General features: G+C 41.0%; 1 protein-coding gene across 1 annotated transcript in view; it reads right to left on the reverse strand.

Moving 5' to 3' along the window:
* The window catches only part of LOC120551206 (deleted in malignant brain tumors 1 protein-like), an 85,048-nt gene that overhangs the window by 17,249 nt on the left and 43,863 nt on the right, over window positions 1-23,936 (reverse strand). Inside the window, exon 6 of the mRNA XM_039788453.1 lies at window positions 8,274-8,606. Within this exon, the coding sequence (XP_039644387.1) occupies window positions 8,274-8,606 (333 nt within the window). The remainder of the gene's footprint in view (window positions 1-8,273; window positions 8,607-23,936) is intronic.

A 23,936-nucleotide genomic window follows, 5' to 3' on the forward strand; every position in this document is an offset into this window, starting at 1 on the left:
CTTTTAGAAAAGAACAAAGAACGGCACTGAAATCATTCTTAAAGGAAAATATGTTCCGAGTTTTGCCGACCGGATATGCAAAAGTTTAATCTATCAACTAGCTCCGCTACCTTCTTCGTTGCTCTGGTTGGTTGTAGCGCTATCCTATCGTGTGCAGAGGGAATTTGAAAGACAACTGTTTATCCCGCCCCTCGGATTGAGCCCTGCCAATGGTGAGTTCCCAGACCCAACATCTTGATGTGGGTCTGGCTTGTCAGGCTAGTACCATACAGTATACAAAAACTATTTAACTATATAAAACAAAGAGAGAGAGAGAACATCAGGAATATAGAACAACAAACCTTTCTCACATCTGAAAACATGGAACCTTTAAATGTTTGACAAATGATCTAAACAACCAGTTGTCATAATAGTTGCCGATCAGATGAGATAAAACTTTTTGAAGCAATGGTGAAAGCAATGGAAAACACCACATTCATTTGTATTCAGAGATGATGCAGACGTCCAATGTGATGAAGAAAATTTGCCACATGATGCTGGAGAGAGGCAGGATTATTAACTATTCTTTGTTACTGTTACGCACCTTTAGTTTTTTTCCCCAGTAATTCCATAAATTACTAGAGACAAAATAATATATTGAAGCAAACTGCTGCTTTTCATTCCTTCTTGTTTACCTCACTTAAAATTGGTATATTATAAAATCTATATCTATATCTAGCCGCGACCAGTTGACCGGGGGAATAAATGCGCTGAGCACCGACAAAACTCCGTCTTACCCCGGTGGCTTCTGCTGCTGAAAGGTTTGCAAGTGATCGTTTGCTTTGAAATAGCTCCATTTCCCAAGAAAAGTGGATTTATTTTTGCAGGGTGCAAACTACGGGGGAGCTAGGGGGAGCTCGGCTCCCCTTAATAAGACATGGGCTCCCCTGAAAACGTGATTCGTGAAATTTTGGGGGGTCTCTAAAAATACTGACAATGTGTCATTTTGACGTGCAATTTCAGTTTTGTGTAATATGATCATCATGGATTATTATGTGTAAAATTGCAAAAATATCATTAATTCATGCGTGACGCGATTTAAACCTAATTCACTTCAATAAAGATAACTATACATGCTATTCTTGTCATGAGCATCAAGGCGTGGTAGGCTACATGTTAACGTGCAAAGTCCTTGAAATCCATCCTGCAGTATGCATCATACAGCCATGGTAAAAAGAAAACAAGGCAGCTTAATTCATTTTGGTTTTACTAAGAAATTGTGTAGCGAAGACGTAGCACGACCATTTCACCTGCTGAAAGCCCTGTTAGCACATCTCCCACCGGGGTGACAACGCAAGAAGAAGCTGAAGAAATAATGTCCTCTCTGGCTGAAGATGATCCTAACCCCTCTTGCTCCTTTCTGTCCCGTTAAATTGGAACAGCCAGCAGTGGAGAGACTGGAAGAGCCGATATACATGGCTGTTTGTTAAGGAGTGGAAGATTGGGGTGCATCGCTGGTCTAATTGAACGGAGGAATTATGGTATTCTTCGGTAGCCTGAGTAACTTTAACCGTTTGTGAAATCTCAAAGACAGCCTGATGCTTTGTTTATAGACTATTTGTGGCTGGCTGTTTTCTGTTTGACCTATCTACTCCTGTTGATAAAGTATGATAGGGTAAATCCCGTAGTGCATACACTTGTAGCTGTTATGTATCTTTGTAAGTCATTGTAGGCTAAGTTGCAAGCACACGACCCCCCCCCCTCGTGGCTTTCGGCTCCCCCGAAAGCCACGGTATAGTTCGAACACTGTATTTTTGGTGCTTTGGAAGCATCTTTCTTCTTCTGCAGTTTTGAAAACACTGGTGTGTGTTTTCAGAAGAAGTGCAGAAGAAGAAAACAACTCTTTTCTTATCAACTTCAACTGCCTGTGACGAGACACAAGTTTTCCGTGAAATCACTGACGAGTGTATTTTGGATTTTGTTCTATTTTCCATTGGGATCTATGGACTGATGGACAACATACAGTAAGGCTTAGTGTTCTGGGCAGAGAGATTTAGAACATAGTATGTTTATTAATGTGTAAAGGCTAATGTTGCCATTGTTTTGCCATTAATGTGTGATTAATCCTGCTACTGGTTCACGTGTTGAGTATTAATCTGATCGGGACCACCGTGTCCCATTATTTTCTGTGAAAGCACCACTCATCCAGGTGCATGGTTGACATGTTGTGTTGATTAATGTAGCTTATTGAACTGTAAATGCTACATGGATATTCCCTCCACGGGATTTAGTCACTGCTCAGCGAGATAGCTCCAGTGGTCTGTCTGTTCACAGCCCGCGAGGTGACGAGCATGCCACCCCGCGGTCCTGTGTAGATCGCTGCATCTAAAGCTCATATTCCTCCCCCACTCCTGATGCGGCAGGAAAAGACCTGAAACGGGAATCGAGTGTAGCTAATCTTCATGCCTGTGGTTTCAGTGCCAAAAGGCTGAAAAAGTAGCCTTTCTAAAAGTGAGATTTTTCTGTTATACCGTTGTGTTTATTTATTGTTATTGTAAAAACATTTTAAAGTTTGAATTTAAATAATAAAAAAGCTTTCACTGAAAAGTTATATATGTTTCATTATTAGTAGCCCTTGAATAAAAACAGTGAAGTCTTCCAAACTTGATTTTATAGATTTGACTTGGTGTTGAATTGCATATTAACAATAAAAAAAAGTAATTACAGTACATAGAGTGTAAGGTAAAGCCTTTCAAAAATATGATTGCTGCAGTAGAAAAGAACAGCAATGGTTAGTCGTGGGATGGTACTGAAATATTGTTTGGTTCATCAGGAAAAGAGAACACTCGCAATACTTCCTTTACTTTGCTGTTAGCATCTTGTTGTACATTAAAAACAAATAGGGTGTGTTCGCAAAAGGGGTGCTATCTGTATAGGTAGATGTGAACAGCTTATGACTTGGCCTGAAAAAAAGTTCAGTCAAAAGATTTTTTTTTCACTTTAATCCCTGAATATAGCTTTAATAGACACATTGAAGAGGGTTCATTTACTGTAGTTAAACATGTTGAAGTCCTACCTGATTTGTATTATTTTTTTTTTTTTTTTTTTATTTACTGTCTCTTGATCTTATATGTGTCTTTCAGCTTACCTCGGATGTGCAGTTTCCTCTCTTTTAATCTCATCAGATTTTGTGTGCTTTCTACGTTTGCCAACAGGAAACTGCCAGTTCAAGTGACATCTCGTAATGTTTCATCAATAACTGCTGAGTGATCATCAGATAATTTCAGGTAATGCAGTACCATTTACTTACTAGAACTGCACTGTGGACAGGTGTTGTGCCACAAAGTGATTGATGTCTGCAGGAAAGCCCTGTGCCCTCGATTATAACCAATCCAGTCCTTTTTACTACTTGCCAAAATGTGATTTCAGCTTCTACCTTGTTACTGAAAGGTTATTCATGCCTCAAATTGACTTGATTTCATTCATAAAGCTTTTATCTGACAGATTATAGCCCACCCAGAACTTTTTACCTGTAGAAATATCTTTTTTAAAGACGCAATGCAACCCATAAACTTTTGCAGAAAGTGATTGCATCTCCTACCTTGTTTTTGAAAGGTTGTTTCTGCCTCAAAATATCTTGATTTATTTATTGAGGGTGTTATGGAAGTTTCCTTTGCAGCAGGGGGAAGAGTTTTCAGAATTTAGTAAATTGAAACAAATAAGACAGTCTGAGACTAGAACCAAGTTGGGTTTTTGTATTTTATTAAAAAAGATATATTTGCAAATATAGGAGCAACATGATTTCACAAAAGGCCGCAGCCCAGTGTGGAGTCAGTTTCTCAAATGAGTGAACAAGAACACTAGGCTTATATGCATTTTCAGAGTGACAGCACACACGCACTGATTTATTATGACGCTTAGTACTTATTACGGGCGTACAGCAATCTGATACACATGAACGACAATCAAAATAATACAAAGACGACATCTTGGAGCCATTTCGCCTCCTCCCCGGTACGACTTTCACCCCCAGTTACATCTTAACTGGCATGGGAAAACTAGAGAGTTTTAGGGCGACGTTGTAGCCCCTATCTGTTCAGACAAACCGTGCTCACATTATGTTCCAGACTGGACGTCTCACAAAGTTAGAATCAAAATCTGCATGTGGGAATGAGAAACTCTTTCAGCATTTGTGAGAGAATTAAAGTAGAAAAATATAAGGAATTATGCTTAAATGTAATTTTTGCCATTACAAGTGTTATAACTGACAGATCATAGCCCTTTACTTTACCTGTTGAAATACCTTTTTAAAGAGCCAATACATCCAAGTAAGTTGTGGAAGTGTATAAACACGCTCCCACTGACAGCAATCAGTTTTTAGCAGATGATCACTTTTTGGCACGTCCAAAAGTGTGAAGCCTGAGGGGGAAAATATTCAAATTATGACTTAGCCCCATTTAAAAGAGTTATGTGTATTGTTTTTCTGCTTTAAATACGGTTTAGTATCTTTCCATTGGTTGCCAGTTTCTTATGCAATGCATTTAAAATCCTACTCATTACTAACAAGGCTTTGCAGGTCCAGAGTACATGAGTCAAATTTTAGACGTTCTAAAAGACAGAAGGAAATGTTTGTGACAAGAGATAATTCAGACCTTAGGACCGTTTATCAGTTTCTTATCCCAGTTTGTCATCCTCTTCTCTGATCAGCAGTCTCAGCAGAGAAACCTCCTTATCTTTTGAATATTTAACACTCAGCTCCTGACTTGAACGCTGCTCCTTTTGTTTGTTAACTGTGCATGGCAGCTGTAGTTAACTTCAATTACAACAAATATAAAAATGTGAGATAAATAAAACCTATAAACCTATCTAGCGCAAACGTTTTTTCAGCATTGGGAGGACAAATTATACCCGGGGTGTCTGGGTCATCCCCCAGGAAATTTAGAGCATCAAACGCTTCATTTCCTGCATTTTGGTGAATCTTTCTTCAACAATTTGTGCAGTTTCAAGTTATGGTGCAAATGTCTTTATTTAGGTAAATAGTATTATTATTGGTTAATGAATCTGCTGTATTGTTAAAAACCTAAAGATTATAAACATTACACGTGTTTCGGGATGTTTTGTTTTAGGAATTATGCACATCTTAACAAATCTTTGCTTGCCACAGCATTTAAACTCTTTGACTTCATAACCCACGGACAGTTCTGATTATTGGGGGGGTTGTAACCCCCACCATCCCCCATAAATTATGTCGAGGACAATGTCTTAGCAGCTGAGTTCAATAAAAATAACTTAATTCAGCAGGTTGATGAAATAAAAAAGTGCAGGATCTGCTGTTTGTAGGACTGTTAGTCTACAAAGTGCATTAAATCCAGAAATAATCAAACACACAGACGTCCTGTTATTTATGGTACTTTAGTAAAGGTTGTATTGTACAAGTAAAAATAAAATGAAGGTGAATATCAAAAGTAAAAAGTAACAAGTTATAAAATCAATCAATAAAACAAAGCAGTGACTTTTGTATTAAAGTTTATTAAACTAAAAAACAGCATCAGTGATACAACCAAACAAAAAAGTGAGAATAATTGTATTTATATATTCTTCTGTACTCACTAGTAATCACATATTATTAATATTATACATTTGGTATTCTGTATATCGTCATTGCCAGGCAGAAACCTTGTATCTTATATTTGTATAAAGTGGTCTGTCCCCCTTTACGTCTGTCTGTCTGTGGGTTTTTACAAATATTTAAACAGTGACGAGGCAGTTTCATCTGACTATTTTCAAAGGTAAATAGCTCAACAAAATGTCTTCAAATTAGCATTTTTTTTCATTTACTGAAAAGCAACAGTTTTGGACATACAAGGTTCTCGCCCGACAGCGACGATATGTAAGAGAGCCTTTAATTAGTCATGTTGTCATATGCACATCAATTACAGAAAAGCAATCACTGAAATGAAATTCTTCATCCTAGATCTCGCTCCCTCCAACAACGCTCATTAAATGTGTTTAAAAAGAAAATCATTAAAGAAAAGACAATCCAAAACTTAAAATAGTCCAAAGTTAAAATATGAAGCTGAGTATAATGTTTAAAATATCAAAAATTATATATATATATATATATATTAGTGTTTGACAGGTATTACAAAGCAAGTATATAATATTTGTCTTTGAAGAAAGAAAACATTAAAATCCAGCATCTGTCTCTGATCAGGTTCAGGAATCAGATTCAGCAGAACCAAGTAGGTCTGGGCCGGGTCTGGGTCTCGTTTAAGGGCTGTACAGAACTCTAGCAGTAACACATGGGGGGTGTAATGGCTCCGACCGTCGGCAGAAAAGGCATTCGAACTGATCACTCTCCCCGAGTTGGTCAAAAAAGTGCCTCGGAACACACCGAAGCGACACCGACTTGAGCGTATGTTCTGCGTGTGCGCGAGACGTAATACGAGACGTATTACGTGCATTAAATCCAGAAATAATCTGAGCGTTGTTGGAGGGAGCGAGAGGATGAAGAATTTCATTTCAGTGATAGCTTTTCTGTAATTGATGTGCATATGACAACATGACTAATTAAAGGCTCTCTTACATATCGTCGCTGTCGGGCGAGAACATTGTATGTCCAAAACTGTTGCTTTTCAGTAAATGAAAAAAATGCTAATTTGAAGACATTTTGTATTACGTCTCGCGCACATGGAGACCATAACAGCAGATGGCGCTAATATGTATTGTCGCCCAAAAAATTAAAACCGGAAATGAAAAAAAAGAAGAAAATACGATGGCTAGTAATAAGAAGATTCTGCCGTTGTCAGCTCTCGTGCACTGATTTGCTAGTGAAGGGCTAGCAAATCAGTGGCACCGAAGAAGAGGCACATGAGGGCACACAGGGGATTTCATCCTTCATCATGAAAGGACAGGGCTAGCACTCCACCAATCAGATTGGTCATTGAGTCCGACTGCCCACTGGCCGATTCAACTAGTCAATTTGGCCCAAATTAAAGCCGACAGCACGGGGGGGAGGGGGGGGTCTGTAAGTCTGCCTTTGTCTGTCCTTTCATGATGAAGGATGAAATCCCCTGTGTGCCCTCATGTGCCTCTTCTTCGGTGCCGCTGTGTCTTAATGTGCTGGGTAATGTCATTTTTCCCGCCGTACGCTACATTAAAATCAATGCCACACACCTTACAAAAAGCGTGGAGGTTGTCGATATGACTATTGGTAAGATGCATGTAAATTGTTGCGCCCAACACTGTTGAAATTTACAGCTATATTTCGATTTCTTTGCAAGAACACCACCTTGAACTGCCATTTTTATCGTCTCTCTTTCGGGTCCGGGAGATATAGTGCTAGAGAAACACGGGGAAAACGGGAGTGTTGGCAGCTATGCCGTTATACCCAAGTCGTTTTGGGCAGCACCTAAGCTGAATGAATGTAAAATGAATGCGTGCTCTAGCTTTTCCAATGTTTTAAACACATACAGTATATGATAATAATAATGGTGTTGAATTATGTTAAACTGCATATTTCTTTTACTGTAAAAAGGTCACATTTTCTTGAGGGATGACCCATGAACACCTGCGCCAAATAAGTGCACCTAAGTCTTCAACCAACCTGGGGAAAAAACGGTTTAGACCTTTTTAACATCTGGCTAAATGCATCTAAAACCACTTCTAAATGTGTTTAAAAAAACATGAAATTAGTCAGTTACAAACTTTTTTTAGTGGGTGGAAAAGTTACTCTAGTCTAGTCTGAATGTGCAGATAACTGTTTTTTCATCTGAATGTTTAAGGAGCACCTTGGAGATGCTTCTCTTTCCCTCTGGGCTCCGGCCTCTTCAGCTCTCTGGCCGTCAGACCTGGAACCCACGAGAACACGATCCTAAATCTCACTGTTCTTCACTCGTCTCAGCTTGTGTTTTCTGCTGGCCTGGAAACACATGACAGCAAACATGATTTGTTATTGGTCTCTTCTAACTAAATATGTAATGCTAAATTGAACAATTGAACCCAATCTTCCCCTGAATTAAGATGTGCAGTACCTTCGAGGTGACACAGAGGGCAGTGATGAGTGACATCATACCCAGCAGGAGGACAACAAGTCTGACAATCAACTCGGTTAGAGAAGCTGAAACAGATTTAAAATCATCACGTCTGATCATTTTAATCAAAGGTAAAGCTGCTGAGTTTGTCACACATAACTGCACAAATGTGACCTGAATTAGACAAACTTTGACTGTAAATTGTGTTAATAAAGTCAGTGTGACATTTCCCTGTTTGACTCAGATTGTCTGTGAAGTTACCTGCGAGAGTGAGATGGAGTGGCCGGCTCTCAGAAGAGAAGTTATGGGAGAAAACGTAGAGGTGATAAACACAGCGGTACTGCCCTCGGTGGGTGGAGTCTGCAGCAGAGAACAGGAAGTGGGCTGAGTGATTGACAGCTGGCAGGGTGTAGTTCTTCTGTTCTGGGTCGGAGTTGTTGAAGATGAGCTGGAAGGAGCCTCCTGGGTACTGTGGCAGGATGGAGCAGCTGATGGTGAAGTCGGAGCCCATGAGCACTCGCAACCCCTGCTGCGTGGCCTCAGAAACCCCGTCAATGTGGGTAGAGAAGGAGATGTTTGGCTGAGCCAGCAAATCTGTGGATACAGTGGATGAAAAATGAAGACCAAATATCAATAATATAAAATTCTACCAGCATCTTTATTTGTTTTGTTGAAGTGATAAACACTGAGCAAAGTCAAACGTGTTTCATGCTGGGGAGGACATTGTAAACATTAGGGGCTCAGCTCTAACCTGGGGGGGGGGCGGTCCTGGGGTATGCCCCATTTACAGCAGCTATATAAACTATTTTTTAAAGCCATTTGATAAAAGAATGCCTAAAACTCTGTAAATCATTTGAGAAAAAACATGAAAGTTGCCAACGAAAAGAACCATCCTATAAAGCCTACATCCTGTTTTATATCTAATTTTTCTTAATCTGTCTTCTTAAACCAGAACAAAACAACTCCTGCCACAAGAAAATTTGCAACAATTGTCTGATGTTACTATTTTGGACGTTACATAATGTGAAGTCCGTGTATGTTATGTCCTGGCACTACCCAGCTGTCTATGTCCTCCAGTAAGAGAGTCGCTGCAACCTTTGGTTTAGTTCAACAGATTTATTGACATCCAGCAGGTGAATACAGTGCTTGTTGCTTGTGATAGTATGTGTTTGTGTGTGGGTGTGTGGATTTCTGTAAAATAAAGAAATACAGAATATGTAAATATAACCTGTACATAACGAATACACATATATAGAGATTACAGATCAATAAGCAACAACTCACTGCAATATACATAATTATATGCAATATACATAATTGCTATGCAAGTTGCTGTGCAAACAACCAGATAATACTAGATAGTAATGGAAATCAATAAATTCCAATGTAGTAAAGAATACACTGTAGGTTTCATTGTGCAGTTACATCTATTGGCCATTAGATGGCGCTCTAAGACCACAAATGAATATAACAGCTACATACAGGTGCAATAGTCATGTGATACACCAGCGGCGCGAATGGCACGGTGAAATGCGCTTCAACAATTAAACCAGCAACACCATCGCGAGTGCAACAGCTGAACTAATCCTCAGCAGGATTGTAATTAACGAATGTACAACACTGTACTAACATGCATCCATGAATCAAAGTATTAACTATTGTTTCTGGGTGATATATTTGCAGTAAGCTCCTAGTATTACAGTAGACATAAGCATGCAATCCTGAACTATAATAAAGAAAATACTGTCACGTTAACTACATAAATAAAGATACATGCAACACCAGCATGGACATAAAATTGTGCACTTACGTTCTCAATAACGCACACGGCAACACAACAGAATGCTATATAAGTAACGTGCAACTTTAGAAGCAGCTGTACTTGTGTCTGCAGCGAACTACAAAGGGAAATGGCGAAGTTGCGCATGTGTGCAAATGCGTGAGTCCAAGGAGTGAGGTCGGCTCATCAGTCCAGCAGGGAGTTTTCCACACATAACATACTGTAGATAGGGTAGGGATTTAGAGTAAACAGCATCTTGAAACTAAGGCAATATTTCCTTTTATGGTTCGCAGCGACCATATACCATCTACACCATCCCGACCGCGCTGACCGGATAAGATGACAGGATTTGTTTATTAGCAAAAGAAAGTAAAGGTTAAGAATGTGACTGTCACTGTTTAGGGTTACCTGAGCAGACCACCTCCAGGTTTAAGCGGATTGTCAAGGAAGCTGTTAACGATAAACACTCCCGTACTAGCCAATCAGACTGAACACAAGAACGACTGATCTCCCACACAGGTGTTTCTGAAGAGCTGCTTATGTTTGTGGAAACAGCAGAACCACAGTCCAGCCGTTTACACACTGCAGATGATAACTTCTGCTCCCAATCAAAAGTAAATGTCATCACTGGTCTCCACTGTCCCCGTTGTTTCATTTCTGGCGTACCAGCACAGCTACTGGCTCCTCCTGACAACCTGACAGGCTCTGAACGGAAACACCAGAATAATTAATCAAATAAATGAAGTCTTTATACGTTTTTTTTTATAAGTACGTTTGGTAACACTTTATTTGAAGGATGTGCATAAGAGTGACATGACACAATCATGAACATGACTTGTCATTAGGTCAATTAAGAGAGACCCAACAAGAGCAAGAGCAAGCATTTGGTATGAAAGACATCCTTTTAACAGGCAGGAATCTCAGACAGAACCTGTCTCTTGGTGGGCGGCCATCTGCCTTGACCAGTTAGTGAGAAAGGGATTCAGAAATATGAATCATAATAATTATATCAGTGGGTATAATGGAATAGCACGATGAAGAGTGGCAATTATAGTAACAGTAAAGATATAAGAACTAGGACTAATAATAATAGCAGTAGAAGTGCAGGGCATAGCAGGCCATCAAGCAGGACCATGGCAGCAGCTGCAGACACGATCCATGTGCCACCACAATCCAAGGAAATCTGCGAGGCGAAACAGCTCAAGGGTTCCAGGCAAAAAGCTTAGTTAGTACCATGCATCAATGGGACATGAATGCACACAGATGGAGAGAGAGAGGAGCTGAGTGCTTAGGCGTAATTCAAAACTGGTCAGTGCAACCGCCCCTAGTGATGGTCAAATGAAGCTTCGCGAACCATTGTCTTTACTTTCTGAGCTCACTAGATGGCGCTCTCTGTTCAAAGAAAAAGGTTAAATGAATGGCAATTCAATGTGTTTTCAAACCCTTTTGTTGAGAGAGCGCCATCTAGTGAGCTCAGAAAGTAAAGACACTGGTTCGCGAAGCTTCATTTCACCATCAATAACACCCCCCCTCCCCCCCAAAAATAAAAACCCTATTACAATTTCATTTACATAAATTGAACATTTGCGCCATAATTCAATGTGGAAAAAAGTCACCAGAATGCAGAAAATGAAGTGTTTGACATCAATTTCATATCGTCATAACACAAACATCTTGATCTGTTTTAACTTTGCATTAAAAGTCTCATGTTTTACCAAATGACAGTCAAACATTCATCAAGATTTGTTCATGTTCGTGACACTTCAAACAAAGTGATACCGTCAATTCAAAGCTACAGCTCCTCTACCTGAGCAGGTGAGTCCAACAGCTTTGCCAGAAGAGCAGGTGTTTCTATCTGAGCTGTCACAGTCCAGCAGAGTAGACTCATGGCCTCTACACTGGACCTCTTTGGTCCATACTGGAGCCTCCATGTCTCCATAGAGCGCCCCCTGGAGGACTGAAGGAGCCCCACAGCCAAGCTCCTTGCAGACCACCTCTGCATCCTGCAGGTCAAAGTCATCTTCACACACTGAGGACCATGACTGGGTAGACTGGTTAGACTTCACCTCCAGTCTGCCTGAACACAGACCAGTCCTATTCACCAGCCTGACAGAGTCTGGTGAAGAGAGAGTGACAGAAAGAGAAAGAAAAACATGCAGACGAATAATTGAAAGTGTATAAAAGTATGACATTGCAAAATAACACTAACACCTTACAATACAATAGCACTGCCAGTTGCGTGTTTTTGTCATTCTTGCTAGGCAACCACCAGACCGATCTCATTAAGTGGGGTATGTATGACATGTCAATTCTTATGCCATAATTGGTGTGTTATCAAGACGCATAATTGTTTTTTAGCGTGTTTAGCAATGCCGTTTGGCCTCCATTGACCTACATTAAATGTGAATTATCACCATAGCGAGTAGTATGAAAGGATGGAGGTTGGTTGGGGTGGCATTAGTGGCTGTAATTCTGCACCAAGGCTGAATTTCGGGAAAGAAACTTCAATTACAGTATTAGGGGACCACTAAGGCCTATATAAAAGAGACTTCAGATACAGTATTAGGGGACCACTAAGGCCTATATAAAAGCATCCAAAAAGCAGCATGTCATAGGACCTTTAATTCTGAGTCTGGTACATACAGCCATAGTTCTCCATTGCTGGCTGAATAAGATAACTTCCTCAGTGCTGCCTTTTCATTTCCCATAAACGTATGCATTGCTGCATGCACCTGCAACCATGTGGCACTGTCAGATGGAGTGTAAAACTAAGCTCTTATTCTTGATTACATCTCCTGGATTTACTGTAGCTTGGATGGTACCTCATTTGGACGTGCTTTGAACAAAAGCATCTATGAAATGTAAATGCAAGCGAAAAGATGGAGATTACAGTTATAGATCAAGTATTGCTTGGTGTGGTGATACCTGAGCAGTTGATCTCCAGGTTGGAACTGGAAGTGGAAGACTTTGTTAATATACACTCCCTAACTGCAGACTTGGATTCAAGACAAGTTGAGCTAATCCACCATTTTCCTGTGTAGAACTTCCTCTCTTTCCACCCTGTTGAAACAGCAGAGCCGCAGTCAAGATGTCTACAGACTACTTCTGCTGCCTTTAGATTCCAGGCAGAATCTTCAACATCCACTTTACTCCACTTTCCCTCTTCCTTTATCTCCAGTTCACCGGCACAGCGACTGGATCCTCTCGTCAATTGTAAATGATCGGGCTCTGAGAAAACAAGAGTAATTGGTAAAAATAAATTGTACCACATTTATCAAAATAGAAACTCAACTCAAAGCTATAGCTCTTCTTCTACCTGAGCAAGTGAGTCCAACAGCTTTGCCAGAAGAGCAGGTGTTTCTATCTGAGCTGTCACAGTCCAGCAGAGCAGACTCATGGCCTCTACACTGGAACTCTTTGGTCCACACTGGAGCCTCCATGTCTCCATAGAGCGCCCCCTGGAGGACTGAAGGAGCTCCACAGCCAAGCTCCCTGCAGACCACCTCTGCATCCTGCAGGTCAAAGTCATCTTCACACACTGAGGACCACGACTGGGTAGACTGGTTAGACTTCACTTCCAGTCTGCCTGAACACAGTCTAGTCCCGTTCACCAGCCTGACAGATTCTGAAAAAGAGAACGAGACAGACAGAGAAAGAAAGACAGTTAAACATGCAGACAGAGAATTGAAAGTGTATAAAAGTATGGCATTGCAAAATAACACTAACACTTTACAATACAATAGCGCTGCTAGTTCCGTGTTTTTGTTATTCTTGCTAGGCAACTGCCAAATCACCTGCTTTGGGCACTTTTCTGTCTGAGTTTAAGTTTTTTTCAACTCAAGGAATTGAGGACACTCCTGCAAAAATGCAAGGCGCATAGAGCAGAAAAATATGAGGCGCTCAGAAACGCAAAAGCAGCGAGCACAACGCTTGACTTTTCTTGAAAAAGCTGTTCATGGCTGATAAAATGCGCTCTGTCTGATCAGGGCCTTATGATGCCCAACCAGAACATAAAATGTCCACCTTATCAGGCTGCTCATGAACCATACAGCTGTAGGTAACCAATACACTGCTGCTGTATAAAAGCGCTGTGGACTGTTTAGGGAAAAGGTCGGGGTGAATTGTTGGGTCATAAAACACAGCGCTTTCATATTCGTATTGAACAGCCAAATCTGATTCACCTGACTTAATTCTATGTCTGGTACATACAGCCCTAGTTCTCAATTGCTGGCTGAATAAGATAACTTACTCAATGTTGCCTTTTCATTTCCCATAAACCTATGCATTGCTGTATGCATCTGCAACCATGTGGCACTGTCAGACGGAATGTAAAACTAAGCTCTTATTCTTAATGACATCTCCTGGATCTACAGTAGCTTGGATGGTACCTCGTTTGGACGTGCTTTGAACAAAAGCATCTGTGAAATGTAAATACAAGCAAAAAGACTGAGATTACAGTTATAGCTGAAGTATTGCCTGGTGTGGTGTTACCTGCGCAGTTGATCTCCAGGTTGGAAACGGAATTGTAAGACGTTGTTAATATACACTCCCTAACTGCAGACTTGGATTGAAGGCAAGTTGATCTAATCATCCATATTTCTGTGTTGAAATCCATCTCTTTCCACCCTGATGAAACAGCAGAGCCGCAGTCAAGATGTCTACACACTACATCTGCTGCCTTTAGATTCCAGGCAGAATGATCATCAACATCCACTTTACTCCACTCTCCATCTTTCTCCATCTCCAGTCCACCGGCACAGCGACTAGATCCTCTCGCCAACCGTAAATTATCGGGCTCTGACCAGACAAGAGTAATTGGTAAAAATAGATCATGTCAGATTTATCAACATAGAAACTCAAAGCAAAGATACAGATCTTCTTCTACCTGAGCAGGTGAGTCCAGTAGCTTTGCCAGAAGAGCAGGTGTTTCTATCTGAGCTGTCACAGTCCAGCAGAGCAGACTCATGGCCTCTACACTGGAACTCTTTGGTCCACACTGGAGCCTTCATGTCTCTATAGAGCGCCCCCTGGAGGACTGAAGGAGCCCCACAGCCAAGCTCCCTGCAGACCACCTCTGCATCCTGCAGGTCAAAGTCATCTTCACACACTGAGGACCACGACTGGGTAGACTGGTTAGACTTCACCTCCAGTCTGCCTGAACACAGACTAGTCCTATTCACCAGCCTGACAGAGTCTGAAGAAGAGAGAGAGACAGACAGAGAAAGAAAGAAGGAAAAACATGCAGACAGAGAAATGAAAGTGTATAAATGTATGGCGTTGCAAAATAACACTAACACTTTACAATACAATAGCGCTGCCAGTTCCGTGTTTTTATTATTCTTGCTAGGCAACCACCAAATCTCCGGCTTTGGGCACTTTTTCTCTCTGAGTTGAAGCTTTTTCAACTCAAGGCATTCACAGCACTCCTGCAAAAATGCAAGGGGCACGGAGCAGAAAGATATGAGGTGCTCAGCAACGCAAAAGGAGCAAGCACAACGCTTGACTTTTTCTTGAAAAAGCCGCCCAAGGCTGATAAAACGCGCTCTGTCTGATCAGGGCCTTATGTCGCCCAACCTGAACATATAATATCAAATGTATCAGGCCGCTCATGAACCATGCAGCTGTAGGTAACACATGCACTGCTGCTGTATTAAAGCGCTGTGGACTGCTTAGGGAAAAGGTTGGGGTGGATGGGTTGGTCATAAAACACAGCACTTTCATATTTGTATTGAACAGCCAAATCTGATTCAGCTGACTTAATTTTGAGTCTGCTTCATACAGCCGTAGTTCTCCATTGCTGGCTGAATAAGATAACTTACTCAATGCTGCCTTTTCATTTCTCATAAATCTTATGCGTTGCTGTATGCATCTGCAACCATGTGGTACTGTCAGATGGAATGTAAAACCAAGCTCTTATTCTTGATGACATCTCCTGGATCTACTGTAGCTTGGATGGTACCTCATTTGGACGTGCTTTGAACAAAAGCATCTGTGAAATGTAAATGCAAGCGAAAAGACTGAGATTACAGTTATAGCTGAAGTATTGCCTGGTGTGGTGTTACCTGCACAGTTGATCTCCAGGATGGAAAGGGAAGTGGAAGACTTTGTTAATATACACTCCCTAACTGCAGACTTGGATTGAAGACAAGTTGATCTAATCATCAATATTCCTGTGTAGTAATTCCTCTCTTTCCTCCCTGTTGAAACAGCAGAGCCGCAGTCAAGATGTCTACACACTACATCGGCTTCCTTTAGATTCCAGGCAGAATCATCATCAACATCCACATTACGCCACTCTCCATCTTTCTTCATCTCCAGTTCACCGGCACAGCGACTGGATCCTCTCGCCAACTGGAAATTATCGGGCTCTGAGCAGACAAGAGTAATTGGTAAAAATAGTTCATGCTACCTTTATTAAAATAAAAAACTCAACTCAAAGCTACAGCTCCTCTACTCTACCTGAGCAGGTGAGTCCAACAGCTTTGCCAGAAGAGCAGGTGTTTCTATCTGAGCTGTCACAGTCCAGCAGAGCAGACTCATGGCCTCTACACTGGAACTCGTTGGTCCACACTGGAGCCTCCATGTCTCCATAGAGCGCCCCCTGGAGGACTGAATGAGCTCCACAGCCAAGCTCCCTGCAGACCACCTCTGCATCCTGCAGGTCAAAGTCATCCTCACACACTGAGGACCACGACTGGGTAGACTGGTTAGACTTCACCTCCAGTCTGCCTGAACACAGACTAGTCCCATTCACCAGCCTGACAAAGTCTGGAGAAGAGAGAGATGGACAGAGAAAGACAGAAAAACATGCAGACAGAGAATTGAAAGTATATAAAAGTATATGGCATGGCAAAATAACACTGACACATTACAATACAATGAAGACTTACAGCAATAAAACGGTGGGCACTCTAAGTCGACGTTTTTTCAATTTTATTTTTTATATTTAAGCTGCTCGTCAGTGGCACTGCAAACCCCACCACCACCCCAGCATCCACCTGCAGGCTCCAGCCAGAGGAAGGCTGGAGCCTGCAGGTGGATGCTACTTTATTATCACTCCCCAATATCTCATGTGAACCCAATCTTCGAGGAGTGATGAGGTCGGAGTCAAGCACAATATTCTGCTGTCATAATAAACATTTCAGTCATGAGTTGTCCGACTGAGTTATTTTGATGCCTAAAACTAACTGTTCTTGCCACATTACGCTCACTTTTTGTCGTCTAAACTTATTTCTAATGTCTGCCAAAATGACCAGCAACTTGGGTGCCCTGTACCTGGCTCAAAGTCCCCTTTATCAGGTAAACTGAACTACCAACTACTGCTTATTTGATGGGGCTCTGTATCGGCTACCTACAACTTCCACCTGGTGTCACAGAGCTCTGTAGCAGGGTTTTATTACTACATGTGGCAAATTATTACATAATGTGAGTGTTATTACATAATTAAGTATAAAAGCATTACATTTTGAAATTGTATTACATAATGCGTTGTTACAGGCCAGTTCAGTGACAGTCCTCTTCTGGTGGCTGATGTAAGAGGAATATCTTGGAAGGTTTGAAGCCATGAGCCTTCAACTACAAACCTACTTTTGAGTTTGCTTTGGAATTTGTGTTTTTGTGTTACGGATTGTTGTTACCTGAGCAGATGATCTCCAAAATGGTAGGCTGAAGCGTAGACCTTTTTGTTAAACATTTCTTCAGTCTAGGTCCAGACTCAAGACAGGAAGGTGTGATGCTGCTAGAAGGGTTTGAACGTATTTTTGATGAAGCTCGAACCACTGAACCACAGTCCAGATGTCTGCAAACTACGTCTGCTAAGTTCAGGTCCCATTCACGGTCATCCACTTCTCTCCACTCTCCCTGGCGCTTCACCTGTAGCACACCAGAACAGCGGCTGGATCCTCCCAACAACCGGATATCATCAATATCTGAACACAGGTGAGAGAGTAATTAGTACAGAGAAATATTTCGCACATCTATTACATGAGACAGGTGTGTAGGAGAGGGACGAGTAGGTCAAAGGTTTAAAAGAAACTCCTGCACACTGTCCAACTTGCAAAGATAACTTTAATAACGTTTCGGTGACGTGACGTTTCGGTACTAAACCTAGATCTAAAACCTTTTAAAATGTATCTTTGCAAGTCAGACAGTGTGCAGGACTTTTTTTGCAATGAGAGAGTAATTAGTAAAATAATATCCTGTGTAATTCTTCATTCATATCTAGTTTCTCCGTTTTACCTTTTTCCTCTGTGTGGAAACCTGGGAGGAATCCTAAAAGAAAAACATAAATAAATGAAAAATGTGTCCTGCAGGTCAGGCAGAAAGGTTCTTTACAGTTTCTACAGTTATTATTCAAACAAGCCATCGAAACACAAACTGACGGTTTAAAACCTGCTCTCGCGATAATTGCTACAGCCATGAGAGTTTTACGGCTAATAAGAAACGTAATTGTCGGTCGCTATGAGCTGCTCGCACAATCTGTATCAAAATATGATAATTTTCTGGGTCAGTAGGGGGTTTGTATTCAGATCCTTAAAGTGTTCATATTATGCTTTTTAGCTTTTCCTTTATTGTGTTATATATCTTTTTTTTGCATGTTATATGTTTACAAAGTGAAAAAGCCCAAAGTCCACCCCAAAGGGACTTACCATCTCCAACAGAAAACACTGTTCACAAACTGCTCCAAACAGCTCTGTTGTAGTCCAGCCTTTACTTCAGAGACAAACATGGTCACTTTGTAACACGTTATAATGCTCGCCTAGCTGCTAGTGTGGCACCAGACATGTATAAAGTACTAGAGACCCATACTTGAGTAAAAGTACAAGTGCTCTATCAAAAAAATGACTTGTGTAGAAGTTGAAGTGCTCTTTAAGCACCACCAGGGCATGACATTAATATCCGCCCACAAGCCAAATGCGGGTGAATTTTGCAATTGGCAGGTAACGCCATTTTGGCGGGTAGTCAATGATAATTGAGTGATTCAGATGCGTAACTATCGGTAAGCAGGGTACATGGTGGCATACGGGCCTGGTCCAATCAAGGGCCCACATCACTGGAAGACATTGATTGACAGCCGGGGCTCCCTATCGCGCAGCCACTAGCTATGTTTCCATCGACCCGTTTTTATCCGAATTAAGTGATATTGAATGAAAAATGCCTTATGGAAACAGTAAAATCCGACAAAATTTCATGAATATCGACTCAAATGAAATACGTTCGGTCTCATCGGATTTTCTCTTGATCGATATACGGCTTATGCGATAAACGCTGATGGAAACGTTATTTGCCAAATAAATAATGAATTGCGATTAAGTTTTAGGTCATTTTATGGTTGCAACCCGCAATAAAACGAAGAAGAAGAAGTTTCAGTTCATTTCCGCCCAGTATTTCCGCTCTGTTTGCAAAACAAAAACAGATGTAAGTGGACAAACGAGGAGATGAGATACTTTTTTAATTTAATTTACCAGAAAAATATAACAGCTATTTTAGATAGCAAAAATCTAAGAAACGCCATCATTTATCAGGGGCTCGCGAAGGAAATGACCAACAGTTACGACAGGGACATTAAACGCTTAACTTGAAAAAGCTTAACGTGGTTTAATGTATCTAAACAACGATGATTATCACCAGATTTATCATGGTTATATCTTGTCATGAACACTTAAGCCTGTCAAAAAAACTAAATCGAAATCCAACGATTATAGAAGTTATCTCTTATTAATGTGGTTTAATGTACCTAAACAATGATCAATCATCACCAAATTTCTCTCTCATATTACCCATCATAACCACGGAAAACTGTCAAATAATAATAACAATAATCTAACCCAAAGTCCAATTATTATGGACATTATCTGACATAAAGCATTTCTGCTTCACAGCAGGGCAGCGGAGTGGCTGGGGGTTGACTCTCCACGGTTCTCATTGGCTTTATAAGTCCTAATGTGAAAAAGCTTAACATGGTTTAATGTATCTAAACAACGATCAATCATCACCAAAACATCCTCTTCTATATTGCTCATCATAACCACTTAAAACGGTCAAATCTAACACATTAACGTGAGATAACTTATTTCGATTTAGTTTTTTTGACAGGCTTAAGTGTTCATGACAAGATATGACCATGATACATCTGGTGATGATTGATCGTTGTTTAGATATTAAACCATGTTAAGCTTTTTCACGTTAAGCGTTTTAGAATGTCCCTTACGACAAGCCGTGGGACGTCCTGCGGAGTAAATGGAAGGCGCTCAAACAGCGATACACAGCTCAAAAAAGAGAGTTGTCTCGCAGCGGTGCCGGAGGGGAAATATAAGGCAAGTTCCACCTTTTTGATGAGCTGGATCATATCCTCAGCCAAAGGTCCATCGGAGCTTAGGCTATAGCTTGGCTTCTAATATTAACAACTACTTTTGTCTAGCAAAACTTTGTTCACAAAAGTTCGCTTGAATCTTGTGCGATTCAGTTCAAAAATGAATGGAAACACCATAAATGTCTCAAATCAATTCGATATACCAATTTAATCGCAAAACAGCATGTGACGTCATTACGCACAGGTTTTTATTCGCTTTAGAGCCGTTGGATGGAAACACACTTTCACCAGCTTTATTCGCATGAGTTTTTTTACCGAACTTCAGATAATTCGATTGACAAGTGGATGGAAACTTAGCTACTGACCAAGCGCGAGGTAGAACGGGTCAAATTAATTTCCTTGTTTATGTTATGAAGACGAGACGTGTGTGACTCCAACATCTCACATTTACCAACCAAACGTACAGCGAAAGACCGTGCAACACATTTCAGACCGTCCTGCCAACATGTATACATTGTAACATCAATGTACGCTGGGACCATTTTTCACTCTTAAGTCTCTGAAAGTTGCTGCTGTTTCATCTTGTCAGCGGTCTGCAGCGGGCGGGGTTGTTGCTCCGTTTCCCCCGCGACTGACGCGCACACACACACACACACACACAAACACACACACAATCACACACGGTGGATGCAGGAAAAAACGCAGATGAGACCTACAGGATGACCTAAATTGAGGACAGCTACTTTATTGTAAGTGCAACGATAAGTTAAAGTCCAATATGAAGCCGCATGAATGTGAGTCCCAGCACAGGATAGGAAATAAACTAACAATGTAAAGATCAACAAGCCACTGACAGATTTGATTCATATTTGATTCATTCAATAAATTATTATTTTGTGTCTTAAATCCACCAGCCGTTTTCATATTATACCAACATCATCATCCTGAGCCTTTTTGGTAAGGTTGCTAGAAAATCTCAGCCCAGAGTAATTAATTAACACTACCAATTATTATTCTCCCCAAAACAAGTTTCCTTTTTATTCTCATGTGTTATGGTTCACATTCACCAGTGTTTTTGTTGTTGTTGTGGTGTGTGTAGGCTACTCCTGATTTTGTCAGTCCTCTCATCTCTTATATGCAGTGGCGTAACGAGCCAACACCAGACCCCTATGCAGGATTTTCAAGGCGGGCCCCCCTACTACAGCAGGGGATGACGGCGCAATGTCCATGAGTAGGCTACCATGAATAGGACAGGGCAGGATCATACAGCAAGTCCTGTTTTTCACCTTTTATGAGGCAAAAAAAACACACTTATGTGGAAGTACTAAAGTATTCACCATTTTTTGTACTTAAGTATTGGAAGTAGTTCATTTTAAAACTAAATGTACTACTCAAGTACCGAAAGTAAAAGTACAAGTATTGTGTTATTTAGTTATTAAAGAAAGCAGTCAAAAGTTTGAATATCCTATTGTTTATATTATTTCAAATGTTTAGCCTAAGGCTGTAGCCAAAGGAATTAGCAAATATTAAATATATTATATCATATTAAAAATAACAAATATTAACAAATACTGAAATAAAATGTACAATTATTATTAAGTAAAATGAACATCCTCTCCAGCACAGTAACGATTAAAGCCCCCAAAAACGTATCACACACTCTAGTAACGTGTGATGAACAGGAAAGTTAGCAAGCTAGCAACATCCAGATAAACTAGCAGCTTCACATCACAGGGTCAAACATCCAGATAAACTAGCAGCTTCACATCACAGGGTCAAAAAGTTCAGGACTCACTGCAGACTGAAACAACTCAGGAATAGCTTCATCTGCTGCAACAACGGCTAAATAGAAAGAGTACAAACTTACATCGTCTCTGACTTCTGAACGTAACGAAAAGAAACACGACGCAATCTCAGGGATTTCTTACGTACATTATGTAATAAGCGTACGTGACTAACGAATCGTAACTACACACACTGTAACCTACACAGTCTCCGTAGCGTGAGGAATTCACAACAGTAACGAGTAACAATGCAGCACATAAAAAATGTAAAGGAGTAAAAGTATTAAACTATATCGAAGATATGTACTCAATTAAGAGAAGTAAGTAGGAGAAAAAAATAATACTCCAGTAGAGTACAGATAGAGCCTTTTAGTACTTAAGTAGAGTAGTGAAGTAGTTCTACTTCGTTACTACAGCTCTGCGTGGCACACCCTCATACTGTGCTTCTGACTGGCTAGTAGTCCTTACCTAGGTACTGTCAGGGCACACCCTCATACTGTGCTTCTGACTGGCTAGTAGTCCTTAATACTGTCAGGGCACGCGCTCATACTCTGCTTCTGACTGGCTAGTAGTCCTTACCTAGCTACTTCAGGGCACGCGCTCATACTCTGCTTCTGACGGGCTAGTAGTCCTTACCTAGGTACTGTCAGGGCACGCCCTCATACTCTGCTTCTGACTGGCTAGTAGTCCTTACCTGGGTACTGTCAGGGCACGCCCTCATACTCTGCTTCTGACTGGCTAGTAGTCCTTACCTAGGTACTGTCAGGGCACACCCTCATACTGTGCTTCTGACTGGCTAGTAGTCCTTACTACTGTCAGGGCACGCGCTCATACTCTGCTTCTGACGGGCTAGTAGTCCTTACCTAGGTACTGTCAGGGCACGCCCTCATACTCTGCTTCTGACTGGCTAGTAGTCCTTACCTGGGTACTGTCAGGGCACGCCCTCATACTCTGCTTCTGACTGGCTAGTAGTCCTTACCTAGGTACTGTCAGGGCACACCCTCATACTGTGCTTCTGACTGGCTAGTAGTCCTTACTACTGTCAGGGCACGCGCTCATACTCTGCTTCTGACTGGCTAGTAGTCGTTACCTAGGTACTGTCAGGGCATGCCCTCATACTCTGCTTCTGACTGGCTAGTAGTCCTTACCTAGGTACTGTCAGGGCACGCGCTCATACTCTGCTTCTGACTGGCTAGTAGTCCTTTCTTGGATCTAAATATGAAGCTGTTAGCTAAAGCATTTCCTATTACAAATGTATAAGATAATATGTCAGATGTTGTGTTTATAGTTCAGAGTTTACTCCCCGGAGTCCATATATATATATTTTTTTTTTCCATATTTCCTTGGATTACGATGGCACCAAGTACTCGGTTGCAGCTGTCACCTTGGTCCTGCTGCGTCCTGCTGAACCCTGCTGCAATCCTGCTACGTCCATCCATGCTCTGCTGTGCCACGCTACATCCTGTAACGCTCTGCAGTGCCCTGCTATGACATGAACTACTACGACTACCATTGTAGACACTGTTCCATTATTAATGTGACTAATTTTTCCACTGTACATCGCATCCCCAACCGGCACCGTCAGACACCACCTACCAAGAGCCTGGGTCTGCCGAGGTTTCTTCCTAAAAGGGAGTTTTTCCTCACCACTGTTGCACTGAATGCTTGTTCTTGGGGGAATTACTGGAATTGTTGGGGCTTTGTAAATTATAGAGTGTGGTCTAGACCTACTCTATCTGCAAAGTGTCTCAAGATAACTCTTTTTATGATTTGATATTATAAATAAAATGTAATTGAATTGATGTTCTAATACCCCAAGTAGATAAAGATTAAATGAATGCAAGTTCAACTTAAATAAAAGATAATTTAGGAATAATATAAACTATTGCCGATATTTCAGAATTGCAGAGTCCGGTTTTAAGATTTTGTTGATAAAAAAATATGAGATATAAAAACAGAATTTTAAAAAGCTTGAAACATCTTTTGGGGTACTTCTGCCATCAACCACATGAGTTATTAAGCCAGCTATTCTATAGATCAACTGTAAG

The sequence above is a fragment of the Perca fluviatilis genome, chromosome 2 (genome assembly GCF_010015445.1).
Source record: "Perca fluviatilis chromosome 2, GENO_Pfluv_1.0, whole genome shotgun sequence".
Classification (NCBI taxonomy): Eukaryota; Metazoa; Chordata; class Actinopteri; order Perciformes; family Percidae; genus Perca; species Perca fluviatilis.